The following is a 16988-nucleotide window of genomic DNA, read 5'->3' as shown; positions in this document are numbered from 1 at the left end:
TAATTCGCCGCGTTGGTCATGTTACAGAGAGACCGAACCTCCTCGAGGGCTGGAAAGTGGAGAAGATCCAGGAGATCTACCTGGAGGCGTTGAAGGCGTACGTGGACAACCGTCGCAGGCCGAAGTCGGGCACGATCTTCGCGAAGCTGTTGTCGGTGCTGACAGAGCTGCGGACCCTCGGCAACCAGAACAGCGAGATGTGCTTCAGTCTGAAGTTTAAGAACAAGAAGCTGCCAGTTTTCCTCGCCGAGATCTGGGACGTGACACCCTAGTTCCCCCGTAGCCGGTCACCGGCGCCCGCGCCGATCGGCTAAAACACAGTGTTTTTCAAACAGTCCGCACGACGTCGAACGACTACGACGACGACGACGACGACGACGACGCTGGAGCGCAGCGAGGAAGAAGAAGAAGGAAGACGGAGACGAAGAGGAGGAGGAGAAGAAGGAAGAAGAAGAAATAAGAAGAAGATGAACACAACCACACACGGATATAACACACACTTGTACTAGTGCACCAGCATGCCACTGCCTCAGCGTCGCGAGTCGACCTGCGCTCTGTGGTCCAGGATGAAGATAGTCGGATAATGACGACGATGATTCGGATGATGACGATGGTGATTCGGTTGATGACGATGGTGATTCGGACGAAGGAGACGAGTAAGACGATGTAAGCCGAGTCTCTCTTGGCGAAGGGGGAAGCCCCGTGTGGCGCCTGGACGAGCCCCATAGACAGCCGGAGACCCGGGGCGGAGGGGGAACACGAGCTCCGAGAGGATCACGGGACGAGAAAACAAGGATATAAAGGGAAAAGGCAGTGGCGAGGCACCCAGGCTGTGATACGTAGAGACAGTACAGAGACTGTAATAAGGAGCTACCTACAGTTATGTTATTACTATATCCTCTACCTGGCTACTCCCGGAATCGATATGTAAATGTCTAATGTATAATGTATAAGGTACGGTTAAGGCAGGCGTGTTGTACGACGATGGTTACAGCAACTACGAATCTAAGGACACAGGGAAACAGATAGAGAGAGAAAGAGAGAAAGCGAGAGAGAAAGAGAGTAGGAGCGAAAGAGTATGAGTGTGGTACCGTATGCGTGCAATTAGGTCGCGAGAAGCGGGAGAGGGTGGAGGGAGAGACGATAGGGAGGAAGATCGCACTGTAGCCGTGCCGAGGAGGGGATAGGACAGGGCCGGCTGTTGAGCAGCGGGCGCCCGTTGGATTCTCGCGAGAGGCGTAACAGACAAAAAGAAGAAGATGATAACAAAACGATACGATTATACATAATGGATACCATAGAGTCTATATCACACACATAGCATAATAATATATTGCTAGCATGTACATTGTTTATACGAGCAGGGGAAACGGATGGCTAGAGAGAGAAAGAGAGAGCGAGAGCGAGTGAAAGGGAGAGAGAGAGAGAAGTTTGCTAGAACGATTAGTAGTTGAGATGCGATTAGATCGAAGGCAGCGACTACACAGAGTTTCCCGGAGACGAGGCTTTGGCATTTGCGCGCGTCCGGAATTTCCTTCTTTTTCGCGAATCGGCTGAACGTGTGGTGGTGTGGCATACGTGGCAGTTTGTGAAACTGTGTGCGAGAGAGAGAGAGAGAAAGAAAGAGAGTAAGATGAAAAAAGAAAGAAAGAAAGAGAGAGAAAGAGAGAATAACGTAGAACCGTAGGAAGTAAGTAAAAACGTAAGTAAGCGAGGCTAGTTTGGTAGTAGGTTCGTAGTAAGTCAGCGAAGCTAGGCTAGGTGACCGAGTTCAAGTGCAAAGCCTTGTGCCTTCAGCAGCGGACATCGGCTCACCGACAAAACGAAACCATGAAATTTAACCGTCCGTTTTAATTTTTTAATAAAAAGATAACAAAAAAATGTGCAGAGGAAAATAGGAAATCAACAGAGTCGAGTTTAAATATCGTTAATCTGCGCGCGGGAAGCGAGAGAGAGAAAGAGAAAGAAAGAGAGCGAGAACGAGAGAAAGAGAAAGAACGAGAGAAAGAGAAAGAAAGAAAGAAAGATAGCGAGAAAGCGTGTGCGAGAAAGAGAGAATGAATCGTTTAGAGGACGAGAAGGTAGCAGGAAGATCTTAGTACGGAGAAACGCGGAACAGGGTTGGGGGATTCGTCGGTGGATTCCAGGATCGGAAACCCGGTGGCGTATAAAAAATATAGTCTGGAGAGGCTGAGAGTGGTCGAGATCATCAGACGTGGGCGTAGGTTCTGCTCCTTGAGACAGGCTTCAGTGGAAAAGACAACAAAACTGAGAACGACAAAAACGTTACACACGACAGCGACACACCACGTTTACACGACGCGATCGCGCGCGCGCGCGCATCTACCGAAGCGGACGACCGACCGGCTTTTGGCGAGAGAGACGGCGGAACCCGCGCGAACACCGTCGAACATGTACAAAAACACCGCGCGAAACATAGTCTAAAGAACACGCATCCGCCACCACAGTTACATGTACACTAAGATTCTCGATGTTGTAACACTGTAACTCTATGCTATTAACTGATCGTACGCAGTTGTATTCCGTAGTAGAGATACCAATCGCAAACGTTCGATACGCGCGAATCCGAAACGGATGATTGGACACAGAACCGGAGGGGGGTGGGGGTTGCGCACGGCGCTGGGGCCGATTTATTTTGCTATAAAATGCGATTCACACGCGGAGCGGAATGACAGCGACAGAGTTCCACACGTATAGTAGAACGGCGGGGAGGGGGGGAGTAAAAAACGGCTAGATTCGCCTAAGGCGACCAGGCGCATTTACTATTGCAAATCTATCCGTAGAGGCGTCGAACTAGGCACGCTATTCGCGGCACGAAAAAAAAAGAAAAACAAAAACAAAGTGTAAGCCGCGTTTCAATTCCCGAGAGGAGCAGCGTCATCCTCGCGTTCAAGACCGGACACACGGGTCTCTGCGAAAGATCAACGGGGAGACAAAAAAATACAATCATCGTCAAGCACCTAAGATGCCTCGGGAACGGCCTGGCTCCGGCGATTACGAAACGGAGAACGATTAACAGGCCCCGTGTACACTAGGTAAAACGCCGCAAGGCGGACACTGCCAGACCGCAGAGTGTGCACCAAACACCGTGGACAAACAGCTGAATCGAAAGAGGATCAGGAGAGAAATAGAGAGAGAGAGAAAGAGAGAGGAACCGTCACCGCCATCTACCATCGACACGTTTTTACGTAGATACTCTTGGAAGCGCGGACGTTGTCTCGAGTCGCCGCTGAGGAGTCCCGACCGTTGCGCCACCAGGGAGCTAACATCTGGGGGTCCGAGAGCTAGCGAGACGAAGCTTCGAACTCGGAAACGGATGCAGCGATTCGCCCCAAACTTTGGATACGGCTTCTTGATCACCTGGAGCCTTGATAGCCCTCGCTATATGTCCTCCGGAGCACGAGGCGAGAAATCGAACGAAGATCGGGGGCTCCCAGAGATTGCAGACCGAAGAATCGACTTGGTCTAGAGAGAGAGCGAACGAACCTGGAGGATCCAGCGGGGAGATTACCCGGGCTCGTCGGCGCGACGAGACAGGGGGGACCGTACGGGGACACCGAAACACTTGCACGCACCTGTACTCCGCATTGTTATACCACACACTCGCGCATCCACCATACTGAGTGCTTTCATGCATCGCCGTTTTTTGCGAAAGAACGCGTGTTTGTGTGCGAGAGAAAGAGAGAGAGACAGAGAGAGCGAGTGAGAGAGAGAGAGAGAGAGTGATAGAGAAAGAGAGAATGAAAAGTGAATGTTGCATAGAAGATGGAGTTTCTTAAAGACACAGCACATCGCGACGATATCGCCTATTATTATACGTCTCTAAAGTAGCCGTGCCTCGTCGACCTGCGACGAACAGGCATCGGTCGCCGGTCGACGACCACCGAAGGGTCGCGTTCGTTTCGACAACTATAATTCTTAACGATTAAACGTTTAAGCGTGCGAGAACCACACCGCTCTCGCAAAGTCGTCTGCTCTCGAGACTTCCTTTTCGACTCGCCCCCCACGTGTAAAATCATTGTCTAGGACACGTAATAATAACCGCGGCGCAGTTGTTCTTGTCGGCGGCCCGGCGCGCACCCGACCGCGTTGTTTCGTACAGATCCGCCCCCCTCGCCGGCGCCCGAACAGGCCAGAGTAGTCTCTCTGTCCGCATTTGCAAGAAATTTTAACCGAACTCACCTAGAGAAACCACGTGGGCTGAAAACATCAGCCCCACCCGCCCAATTAAGGGCGCTAGGTAAAGTCCTCTAGCCTGTTCGGGGGCGGAGGGGGTGGTCGCCGATCGAGGGCGCCGGATCTACATTACGATCGTGCAATAAACGCTTTCCGGGGGAAAATGGGGGACGTGGGTCGGCGCGCCGGGGCCGGCGACAGGGCGAAACGCGAGTACTATTAAACGCCCCCACCCCTCCCGGAGGGAAGAAAGACGCCGCTTCGCCTCTCTGTATCGCGTCACGGACCGTCGACGGCAGGTCGTCAGCGTCGTACCTCTCGCGTTTCTTCTCTTTCAGACTCTAAGGCTCGGGGAGGGTTGACCGGGCCCCTCGAACAGCCGCGTTTCTGGCCTCCCCCGTCGTGCCCTGGGATTCCCGCGCGACGGCGGACGGTCTCTATCGAGATATCGCCAGCGGCGCGAGACCGCGGGGAGGGAAGGGGACGACGCGCTCGGGAATCAAGGTGAACCGCATCCTTCAAATCGGAAACCGGTCATACTCGGGCAAGAGCGTGATAGCGAGAGTGACAAGGAGCGCAAGAGAGAGCGATTCTGGTGATGGGACGGTACCGAGGGTGGGGGGATGCTGTCGAGAGACCCACACGCATGCACACGTGCATACGTACAGCGAGACACACGGACACGAGGCACTCGGAGGACAGAGACACTGTTGCCAGATGACAAGCACACGAGAAATAAAACAAGGATAACATGCAATTCTACGATCACTGCCAAGGGCGTTAACCGTCGACGTCGATCTTCTCATTGTCTAAATGTCGTTAGTCGTTTTTTTCCCTCGTGGCTCGAGCGAGAAGCGATTTTAATATATGCATCTGTATATATATATGTATATATATATATATATATCTATGTATATGTATGTGTGTATGTACATATATGTATGTATATATCTATGTATATGTATATTACATAGTTGACAAAGTGACACACACACGCGGAAACACATACAGACACACGCATACGCATGATGCACACACTGTTTAACCACGCGCGCGCGTTCGGAGGAGAAAATCGATTTGAAAAAGAAAGAAAGAAAGATATAACAAAAAAAGATATAATAATAATAAAAGCACGGAAAAAATATATATCTATGTATATACGGTACATATATATATGTGTATACATATATTATTATTGTCATTATTATGATTATGATTATTATTATTATACACACACACGCGCCGCCGCCCGCTCGATTTCGTATTGCCGTTTGACGAGGACGAGCGAGCGATTTGTTCATGATACTGCCAAGCGTAGACTCTCGAGTTTCTGTGTTTTTTAAGGTGACAAAACTAATAATACTCCTTTTCTCAATACATGTGTCGGGTCACACGTACTACACAGCCATGTAAGCAAACAAACAAACAAACAAACGAACACACACGCACGCACGCACACACCGTACACAAGCAGTGGACATGTCGCGCACCGAATCCGATCCGCGTAACATACACCGTGTTACACACACACAAACGAACGCATACAGAGAAACGTACACACGCTCGCAGTTAATGTACCCACATACGCGTGTGCATCGTGCTGCAATCTCTCTTCTCTGTTTGTCCCCGCCCGGGTATACCCTGATCTGTCCGTTTCTCCTAGGTATCTCTTTCGCCTATATGTACATAAGATTAGACTCGAAGATATGTATGTGTAAATAGGGGCCGAATGTTCGCGAGTCCGCCGCCTCCCGGCTTCTCGTTATTTCTTTTCTTTGGTAATCGTCGCACCGTTCGAACGGTGCCGCCAAAAGTTTCTCCTGGCTCCGTTTCTATCGGAAATTATTCCGTGAAATCGTCGGGAGACGCGCCCTGTTTACGGCCGTGAGGCTGACGCATGGTAACATTGTTGACAAGAACCCGCGTCGAATTCGGAGATGGCTTCTCGCGAATGTTTACCACCGTGTTCGGGGCCGGATCGGCCCGGTTTTAACGGCCACGGGAAAACGGGATCGTGAATATAACACCTTCGAGAACGATCGCAGGTGTCCCCTGCGGTTCGACGGCGCGCTAGCCAACTCGTGAAACTCTTTTCGCCGGACACGAACACCTCGCGCGACACCCGAGGCGACGCTCCGCGCGGGAATTCCTATGGTGCCGCTGCCAGGGCCGTAGTCAGTTCGCCGAGGCGCCCGGGCTTTTTCAGTTGGAACCGTCGAGCCGTGACATTAACATTGTTCATGTTAATGATAATATTTATCTATTATTTCCGGCTCCGCTGAACCGTCTCCCTGATCTGGAATCGTCGATTTCAGATCCTAAAAAATTGTTTTTCTTCAAATCAGATTTATTGGAAAATCGTATATCAATCGCGAACTTGATCTACCCTCCCGGTGGATTCACAAAATTATTTCATCGTCAACGGGTGCGATAGGGGGCCCTCTCGGACGCTGCAGAAAGATTGTCCGCTACGCACGCTCCTGGGCCGGGCTCGGGGCCCGATTAGGGCCCCCAATTTCACGACTTAGATTTCCAGGAGCTGTCAATTAGCGGACCTCGAGTTCTCGTTGTCTGCGCGAGGTGTTCAGGTGTGTCCCGGGTCCGCTGTGAACAGAGGGAAAGAAACGGAACGGAAACACGCGCCGGACCCCGGGCGACGGTCGCCGTTGGGAGACGGCCGACGGGCAATACCGTGCGCGCGACACCCCGATATCTTGGTTGCGCGTAAAAGCGAGACGGTGAAACGATTTATTCGGCTCGCGTTCGTAATTCACCGGCGGAGAGACGGTTGAGATATACGGTATTTTCTTATTGGTGGCGACTTGTTCGACCCCGAGCGAGAGAGAAAGAACGTAAGAGAGCGAGCAAGCGAAAGAGAGAGAGAGAGAGAAAGAATGAACGAGTGAAAGCGAGAGAGAGAAAGGTTCTTGTTGTTAAATTGCGAGATACAAGGAGGGAGCCATTTTTAATTTATTCGAAGCTGCGGAAGAGAAAAAGGATAAACGAAAAAGCTACGAGAAAGCCCGAACGGAGGGAGCTAATCAGCTGAAGATTATTATAAATAAAGTTAAATGATTATACTTTGTTATGGTAGTTGGTATGTTATTTTTTTGTTTGTTTTTTAGGGAGGGGGGAAGGTGGGTGCGCGCGACGCGCGGATTGAACGCGGCCGTCTCGAATATTCCGTAGCGTTTTTCGCAACGGGAACCGAAATTTGTAAGGAGCCCTGACAATTTTAAACGTACATCTGGTCGGCCTGCCGCGTCCCCGACGAATCTTTTTTCTTTCATCGAATTCGAAATTTTCGATTTCCCATCGTCGCGACGCGATCGTTTCGTTCGCGATGCACCGCTGCTCTCTCGTTCGGTTCGCGTGAACGTCCCCCAGGACGTTCGAGAAAGTCCCTAGAGACCGTCCGTGAAGGAGACGGCCGGCACATCGAGCGCCAAACGAATGCGAAACACGTCGCCGTCATCGTGATCGATTCGTTCACCGAAGATAAAAGGTAAATCATTCGACTAACCGACTAATAACAAACAATAAAATAGCGTGTAGCGGTCGACTAATAAAATTTTCGGGGCTGCCGATACTAACAACAACAAAAGAGCTTTTAGCCGAGGTTCTCGGACGATGCGCGCCGATCGAGAAAGATCGTCGCCCGATCTAAAGACCGAACTGTAGCGCTAGGGCGGCGGAGTGGGGAGCGGCTAGGAAAGTGGGGCGAAGCGTGACGTCATAGCGCGCGACGTTGCAGCGTCGTGCAGTAACCGCGGAAATCGTAGTTGCTCGTCAACGTAGGACCTGCCCTCGTCGGATGTGCACCCGGTCGACTTACTACTACTACTACTATTACTACTACTACTATTAACTACTATTATTACCATTATTGCTACTATTACTGCTGCTATTACTACTACTACTAATACTTAAAACTCTCACGTTTGTACTTGCAACCAACACACGGGTTACGCACGCAGATACACGGACAAGAAGAAGAACACCTGGCGAAATTGTAGGCGACACACTGTACACGGTCGTTGGTCGTTCGACGAGAGAAGTATAGTTGCGGCACACGAGTGCTCATCGACAGATCAATAGCTTTTATTCGAGGCGTTCGTGCGTAGCGAGGAACGTCCCGGAGAGATCGTTGTTCGTTTACCAGGGAATCGTCGTCGACGACTGCGGAAGAGCGTAGTCGCGACGGAACGGTGCATGGTGTTTTTTCTTTTTTTTTTTTTTATCGAACGGTTCTCGTCGCGAAGTATCTCACGGCATCGAGGAATCGTAGGCAAAGTTGCAACGATACACGGTCGTTCCGCGCGGCGAGCTCGAAAATCGTTCGCCGCGCCGAACAACCGCGGTCTACGATTTCATAGTCCTCGACTCATGGTACAAAATTTTTCTATGCTTAAAAACGTTCTTCGACGGCTCGATCGAGACACAATAAACTTCGCTGAACGAATCACAAGCGTGAATTCTGACAACCATAATTCGCCTGGTCGGACGATATATATATGTATATATATATATATGTATGTATATATATATAGTCGACGCTTGTCTCTACGCTTGGACACACATCTGTACAGGTTCGATCGTCGTCCATCGAAGAATAATTGTAAAACTATAGTTAGTTTTTCGTCGTTCGATCGAACGACAACGAGCGCCCTCGTATAGTTCGAAACTATACAGTACCTTTAAGGGACGACTAAAAGTAAAGATAAAAAATACAGCTACGCAAAAAAAAAAAACTGTACTCGTGTTCGACCAACGACAGGCACACGACGGCACGCGAGAGGCGTGCGCCATGTTCGAAGAACACGCGCGGAACAGACGCGCGCGGCTAGTATCTTTTTCTTAGAGTCTACTCACGTGTAACTATACTATATACATAATAATTGTAAAATATCTCGAAATTATGGTTGAACGTGAATTCGGCGCAGGAAGCGGAGAATAATCGTCGAGGGGTTAGGGAGGATCGGAGGAGGGAAGAAACGGAAACCGCGCGGCGTATAGCGTTTTTCCGGTATTTTGTTTGCTGGGCGCGCGCGCGTGATTTCGGAACATTTTTTTGAAACGTACGATGCTCCAGGGCCACGCAGTCGGCCGTATTGGAATGGAAAAAAACTATAACGAATTGGTGCTCTCGGAATGTATTAGACTGAATTATTATTGTTGTACGTTTTAGGCGAAAAACGAAAAAAAAGAAAACGAGAAAAGAAAAACCAAAAAAAAGAGGGAGGGAGAGAGAGAGAAGGAAAACGGTCAAAAGAATACGAGAACTGCAGAAACGCGCGTTATAAAAAACGAGGCGAGATCGAGGGAGGATCCACGCCTCCTCGTTCGATCGACGATTGGCGAACGTATTATTTCTATTTGGAGCGTTTTATATATATACAATATATGTATTGTATATCCGCTAGGTTGCACACTTCCACACTCACACGTATACACGTACACGGTATTTCGCGTACAGTGATGGGAATCGGGTTGGGATCGTGTTTCCATGCTCGCGTTGTTTCCGCGAGTTCGACGGAACTCCGCGCGTCCCTGTGGCGCGAACGCGTTCTGTTGCCCGCTCAAGGTCATCCCCGCTCTCCGGATCGAGAACCGACCTAACCTAAACCGTGGTCGCACAGGGGAAACGAGAGATTATGCTTCGTCTTATATATTCGCAAGGCAACTTTGGTTTCCTCGGGAAAGAGCTAGGCTAGAAAGCATAAGCGAATTTTTGATAATAGAGGGTGTCCCAAAATTCATGCGAGAAGTAATTTTGATGGAAAAGGTTTATGATTAAAAATGGTAAATTTTTTATCGATTAATGTAAAGTATACGATATAGGGGTTGTGTATGGAACAGCATATCGGGTGAATTTTACAAAATTATTGAATTACAAAATTATTGAATTACAAAATTATTGGTTTAGACTTCGAAAAACCCCAGAGAAAGAAAACAACGGCGTTAAATCGTCTGGGCGGTCGATTCTGATCACCAGAACGGGAAACTACGCGATCAGAAGACGACTCGTTATTTTGAAAACATTGCTCAACAATGCAAACGCGTCGTTCTTTCGTGTGGCGCTCCATTTTTAATAACCTTGAATTCTCAGCTGTCGCGCTTCTTTTTCCGTTGGCAACATTTTACCGCACAAATTGCACGGAATTCAAATTTTGCGCAAATTTTGGGAAACCCTTTACACAGATCACCAACAGAAATCGCTGCGCCTACAGCGAGGATGCAGGCGGAAGATCTAGGGAAATTTCTAGGGGATTTGCTTCTCGAGAAAGTTGGCCGCGAAAATGGGGGGAGGGGGTCGGTGAAGCTAAATTAAACTTCGCAGAGATGGATAATGCTGCTTGTGATTTCTGATAGTTGTAGCGTAGGTTCGTTGAATTTCCCTCACGTGATTATATTTCGAAATTTGAAAGTTTTATTCGTCGAAAGCAAAACGCGAATTCCCATTTTTTTGGTGCTCGTAGGGATCGCGTCGCGGATGGATTCCGCTTAGTTCGTAGGCTCTCGGAAGTTTATTTACAAAATTACGAAATTACCAAATTATTAAATTATTAAATTATTAAATTACGAAATTATTAAATTATTGAATAGAAAAATTATGAGAATTATTAAATTCTATTCGTTTGTTCTGCTGGCTCGCTTTCCGATACATTTTCGTTGATCGGAGATGGAACGCCGACACGCGTTTTTAAATGATTCCCAACACTCTGCTCAGAGAGAGGCGTCTTATATTATTATAATATACACTGGAACACGAAAGCGCGTGCGCGCACGCTGGCGCGCCAATTTCGAAATTGGCAACGGATACCTTTGTATGTACAAACAAATTTTAGTGGTCGCGTTCGAACGAGAACTGCGAGTGAGAATGTGTTTTGTGTGTGTTTGCGTACGTGTGCTTGCGTGTGGGCTTGCGAGATAGAGAGCGAGCGAGCGAGCGAGCGAGAGAGAGTGAGAGAAAGAGCGAGAGAAGTAGAAAAAGAGAGAGAGAAAGACTCGGTGTGCACTCCGCCCGAAATGCGGGGGAGAGAAGAATGCGGAAGAATAAAAAAAAAAGAAAATGAGAACACAGCTTGATCGCGCAGCAGGTGCAGGGATTTTTGTTTCGCAAGGTTAGCAATGCGGCGGTGCGGTTCGTCTTTAATTCGCCCGTGTGCGTTTAATAGAAGTTAAACATGACGTAGATATTCGTTAGGCACGCGCGAATAGTGTGTCGCAGTCGACGAAAAAATTGCCCCGAGACAACGTTCGCCGCGCGAGAGATCGGCGGCGTGAAAGATATGGTCGAGCGCGAGCCGCGCGGAAACCAGGAACCAGAGTTCCCCAAAATTCCCTAGGAAATTCGAAACTTGATCGACGCTTCGAGCTCGGAGAAATGCGCATGCATCGTCGACACCCGCAATGTTCAAGCTTTAAATCGAGAGCGTCTAGTCAGCCGAACCGTCGATCCAACGACCCCGTCTAATTCGAAAGTCCCTAGATTCCCTAGCCGAGAAACGACAACCGATCGACTGCGACGTCCGGGGAACCCCCCGTCGAGCGTCGACGTGCTAATATACAGCGTGTTTCAATGGAGGGCCGCGGAGTCTCGACAACGAAAAATGTTACGAGGACACTGGTTCCGTGTGTGTATATATATATATAATATATAAACAATTTGAAAGTCTGTATAATTCGCAACCGCGTTAACCGTTGATCCGTGTTTCGCTAACATTTTCACCGGTACCTTCCGTTTGAAACGGCCTGTACGGGGGAAAAACGAGCCGCGATTCCCGGGGCATTCTCGGGCGCAGCGTGGTGGTGGTGGGGGGTTTCCCGCGGATTCGAGGGAAATCCCGCGGAAAGAAAGAGCCCTGGGTAATTTCGCGCGAGGGTTTCCCCCTCTCCCCTAGTGTTCACGCGTGCCTAGGTAAACCACGTGTTTCCCGCATCCGGGCACATGCGAGGAGCCATATTATACATCAACAAATATTGTATTCTAACGACTACTAATTAAAGATACTGTACAATAATTTTAATTGCCGACGGCGACGACGATTCGGTTCGTCGGGCTCGTGGCGGCGAGAACGTGAACGATAAAGACGATAGAGAGAGAGAGAGAGAGAGAGAGAGATATGGGTGCGAGAGAGTGGGTGAGATTGCGAACCAGAGAGACGCGAGAGCGAAAGATAGAGAGAGACGAGTCCTGATTGTGTACAGTCGAGTGAACCGGAAGTTAGCGGAACCGGACGAGAGAATATGTATTTGTCTTTTAATGAAAAAAAAAATCGATGTGTATTTTTGCGGAGAGACCGGGCGACAAATATAATAATCGGGGGTTAGGGGAAGGGGGTGGCGCGAGGGGGACCGTTCGCGCCGCGGTCGAATGCGTCGACTTTTCGCAATTTTCCGTTCGACGGGCGCGCGTCGACGATTCGAACGCGACAACGTTTCATTGAAAAACAAAACTGTCTTTTCGGTTACTTCCGAGGTGAACATATAACCTCTCTCTCTTGAGTTTTCGATTCGAGGCTGCCCGGAGGAGGCAGAGGGCGCGCGCGTCGCCGATGTTTTCTTTTTTCGTGCAATTTCGTTGGTCCGTCTCTGTGTCCTCTGTGCTTTTTCTGTTTCGATTCGAGGATACGTTTCTTTTTTTCCGTTCGGTTTTCGGATTCGAGACTCGGAATGCTTATCCGGCGAAAGGGGGAGGAACAACAAAAACCTCTGAACGGGGACAGAGGCGAGAGAAAGGGGATACGTTGAGAGTATTTATTTTCCTGAAAATCTGAGAGACGTTCAAAGTTTATTCTGCTAACACGATCGAACGGAGGAGAGAATTTATTTTTCTTACACGGTGTTCCAAGCCTTTCGATTAAGCAGCGGGAGAAGGGGAGGGCTGGGGAAGAGGAGGGCGGTTGCGAAAGGTGGAGAGGGTGACAAAAATTTTCGGTAATTGCTACAGTACCAGGCGAGCACGGGAGCGAGCAAGAATCGGGGAGCGACACAGTATGAAATTATTATAGCGATCGGATAGTTTGTGGCCTTCGGGATTCACCGGCTCCCTCCGGCATCTTAGGCGCGGCGCCATCTTGTACGCGCTCGGTCCTCGTACGAAGCGTCCTTGCGGGAAAGCTTTTTATCGATGTCAATCAGTAAATGTACTTTTAGCATCGGTTTTTATCGAAAAATGTCGGCGGCTTGTTTTAAAAGGTATATTCTAACGAGCAATGAATTTTAACAATTTTATTTTGTCATTTTTACGCAGGATTTTCTTTTACCGAGCGTCCTTGTTTCACGGACACCCTGTACATAGTCGAATAATTCGAATGTTTTTATCGCTCGAAACGGTGAAGTTTTGAACGATTTTTAAATCGCCCACTTGTTTTAGAATCGTCTTTTGTCTTAGCAGAAAAATGTTGCGCGCTCTGTACGAGGTCTCGAGCGTCGCGAGAGGTTAGGGTCGGTCAAGATGGCGGCGATTCGCGCGTGTCGCACGGCCGAGAGGAGGGAGCCGGCGGGCTCGAAACGCGACAATTCTGTTACAACTACAATTACGTGAGAAACAGACAAAGAGTGCGTGTGATGCGCGCGTGGCAGGGAGAGAGAGACAGACGAAGATGAGATGCGGAAACATAGAGTTCAAACAGAGTATTTATTGTCTGTTCACTTTGCAGACAGACCCCGTCGCAGTCTTAAACGATTTTCAAGCGGGCAACGATTAATGTCCGTCGCAGACAACCTCGAGCAGAATTTGTCCGATTATTGGCCGAAGCGGATAGAAATTTGTTAAAAAAAATTGGAGAAACGTAACCTTAAATTCTAGGTTCGCCCAAATTTTCCACTCACGCCGTTACGAGCTCCACTCGAAGCTGACACGCGATATATAATATAACAATTACTCACGTTGGAAGATTTCCTAAATGTGATCCGACTTTGAGGTTACGTCGGGCGCAATTTAATTTGCCATCCGACGCAATTTTATGATCGACGGACGTGAAAACCGAATGAGAAGTTGCCGCGTTGAAGTTCATGGCGACGGTGTCTCTCTCTTGAACGTGTGAACGGGCAGTATATTTGTGTAAATACTATCGCAGGGACGAAGAAACGTGCCGTGGAGTATACAGAGGGTAACCGAACGACACCTTTGTAAATTAGCTTTGTACATTGTACCTCCTGTTCTATTTTCCTTCTTTCGTTTAACCGCGCATTGTTGCAGGATCGGCCGGAAAGAGGATCCACTAGCGCCGTCCGGTAGATCCAGATTCTGGATCCATGTGGTCTATGATCTTCGCGAATCGAGGACGCGCGGACCGAGCAACGTTCGTTTTATCGCTGCAAATCGTAAACAATTTTGATCATCGATTTCCATAGATCGAATAACGAAGTTTTCAAACTGTTTGAAATTTTCTTTTCTTTTCTTTTCTTTTCGTTTTTCTGAATTCATTTACAATCTTCTCGGATCGATTCGTTCGCGAAAACGCTTGATTTTTCGTTACGCATTTTGGGGTCCACTTTGCAAAATCGAGATGTTTCTCTGTCGAGGCTCTGTTGTGTATATAAATAAATATATACGTGTATTCATACATATATATAAACATATATATTTTTCTGGGATAAAAAAATATGACTACAAAGACGTATCCGACCTCGTGGACGCAATAAAAATTCATATAATCGATCATGCAAAGGGCATCAGGGTTGTAGTGTAATAGAGAGAAAAAGGGCGCGCGCGCGCGCGCGCGTTGAAGAGGGGGCGGGAGAGACATTATAAAGAGATGACTATTTTTTTTTAAATGAATCGCGACGGCGGAACAAGAACGGGAGCTTCTTTCTGTCGAAACATCCGATTGGTCAGCAGATTTTAATTGTTTATTTCATTGATCCGGTTGCTCTGGCCCGCGCGTCGATTAATTTGAAATGCTCGACATTTAGAAATACGTCCTGCGGCGTTTAAAAATGTTTTCATTGGCCGCTTCGAAAATTGTTGTTTATTTCCAGATAACGGCGTTTTTGTGGGTCAGCTTTCCGCGGAATCGTTCCGTGAAAAAGAAACGATCGAGGATCACACTCGCTGTATGTACATAGACCGGATGACCGCTGGTAGCCATATTGTTATTCACGATTACTAGGAAAAACTTTCTCTGATTGACTGACGCGTCCTTTCTCTTCTTTCCTTTCTCTCACGAGAGAGCATCTCGCGTCCGGAGCAGAAATATTTTCCACGGAGCGGTCGTTTTGCAAGCTGTTCTCCCGTTCAATTATCTCGTAATTGTTAACTGTTCAACGATTAATATCCACCGGAAGCGCGACGGCCGCCATTTATTGATCGTTGCGTGCCCGCGCTCCTTTTTCCGTTGTTACCGCGCGACTCTGGTATCGTCGCCCGAGAGATTCGTTTTTCTTTTCTTTTTTTTTTTTTATTACTTTAAATACCGCGCGCCTCGCGCGGCGCGTGTGCAGCGAACGCAGAGTCTCACCGTGTGTTTCATTTCTCGGTTTTCTTGTAAATGTAAACGAGAGAAAATTCGGAACGACGTGTTTCGCCTAGTTTCGAGCGAAGGTGAAAGAAAGGAAGAAAGGAAGAGCCCTTTGTCTGTTGTATATTACTTTTATTTCCACCTTTTTTACAGGTGAAACAAAAGCGAGATCGGTTGATTGACCGTGCTATGTATGGATGATATGTTCCAATACTAGAAATAAATCTTTCAACAAATATGTCGGTGTTTTTCGATCAGTCGATACTCCATTCCAACTTCTCGGTGTATTCTGTCGCGGTAAATGATTCGAAACCGTGATAATTTGAAATGATTTCCGAGGCAAACGGTCGACGACGAATGATGCCTGCCGGTTTTCCAATAAGGTAGAACGCTAATTCCGGCACGAATCATCTGCCGTGCACGAAGGTCCGTACAGCGCCGTTCCGCGTGGCGGCGAATTGCTGAAACTGTTGGCCAAGCTTACCGTCGGAGCGTGAGTAAACTTATGGGGTATGTATTTCAATTAACTAATTAATTGATTGTGTTGTAACTATCTCAAGTTACAGCCTCATTTATATTCAGTATTATCAATTTCATGATTTCGAATTTAAACTGTTCTTTTAATAAATAGATCGTTCGTTTTGAGATAATCGTGTTTCCTCTTTCAAAGTTAGTTGTACATTGTTTCACGAAAAATAATTCGTTGATTAGGAATAATAAATAACCGATTTAATGTTTGCGACACGTGTTTTTCTAGATTTATTAACAATTAATAGTACGAGTACGTTATTTTGTATTTTTAATCAACGATCTTTTGTTGTGAAACAATAATACTACGATGTTATTTATGCATACAAAGAAAATATAGGTGGAAGCAAGATAATAATAAAATAATAAAATAGTAAAATAGTAAAATAGTAAAGTGGTAAAATGGTAAAATAGTAAAATGGTAAAATAATAAAATAGTAAAATAGTGAAGTAGTAAAATGGTAAAATGGTAAAATAGTAAAATAGTAAAATAGTAAAATAGTAAAATAGGAAATTAGTAAAGTGGTAAAATAGTAAAATAGTGAAGTGGTAAAATGGTAAAATAGTAAAATAATAAAATGGTAAAATGGTAAAATAATAAAATAGTAAAATAGTGAAGTGGTAAAATGGTAGAATGGTAAAATAGTAAAATAGTAAAGTGGTAAAATAGTAAAATAGTGAAGTGGTAAAATGGTAGAATGGTAAAATAGTAAAATAGTGGAGTGGTAAAATGGTAAAATAGTAAAATAATAAAATGGTAAAATGGTAAAATAATAAAATAGTAAAATAGTGAAG

At 47.1% G+C, this 16988-nt stretch overlaps 1 protein-coding gene across 2 annotated transcripts in view; it reads left to right on the top strand.

The window, feature by feature from the left end:
* Positions 1-15903, top strand: part of Ecr (ecdysone receptor) — a 54066-nt gene extending 38163 nt beyond the window's left edge. For both annotated transcript variants that reach the window (XM_076521759.1, XM_076521760.1), the window contains exon 5: positions 28-15903. In XM_076521759.1, coding sequence (XP_076377874.1) covers positions 28-272 — 245 coding nt within the window. In that variant the 3' untranslated portion in view covers positions 273-15903. The remainder of the gene's footprint in view (positions 1-27) is intronic.
* Positions 15904-16988: the final 1085 nt, after the last annotated feature.

Source organism: Megalopta genalis, chromosome 5 (assembly GCF_051020955.1).
Source record: "Megalopta genalis isolate 19385.01 chromosome 5, iyMegGena1_principal, whole genome shotgun sequence".
Lineage (NCBI taxonomy): Eukaryota > Metazoa > Arthropoda > Insecta > Hymenoptera > Halictidae > Megalopta > Megalopta genalis.
The sequence above is the reverse complement of the archived record's forward strand: the minus strand, read 5'-3'. Positions and strand labels throughout refer to the sequence as shown.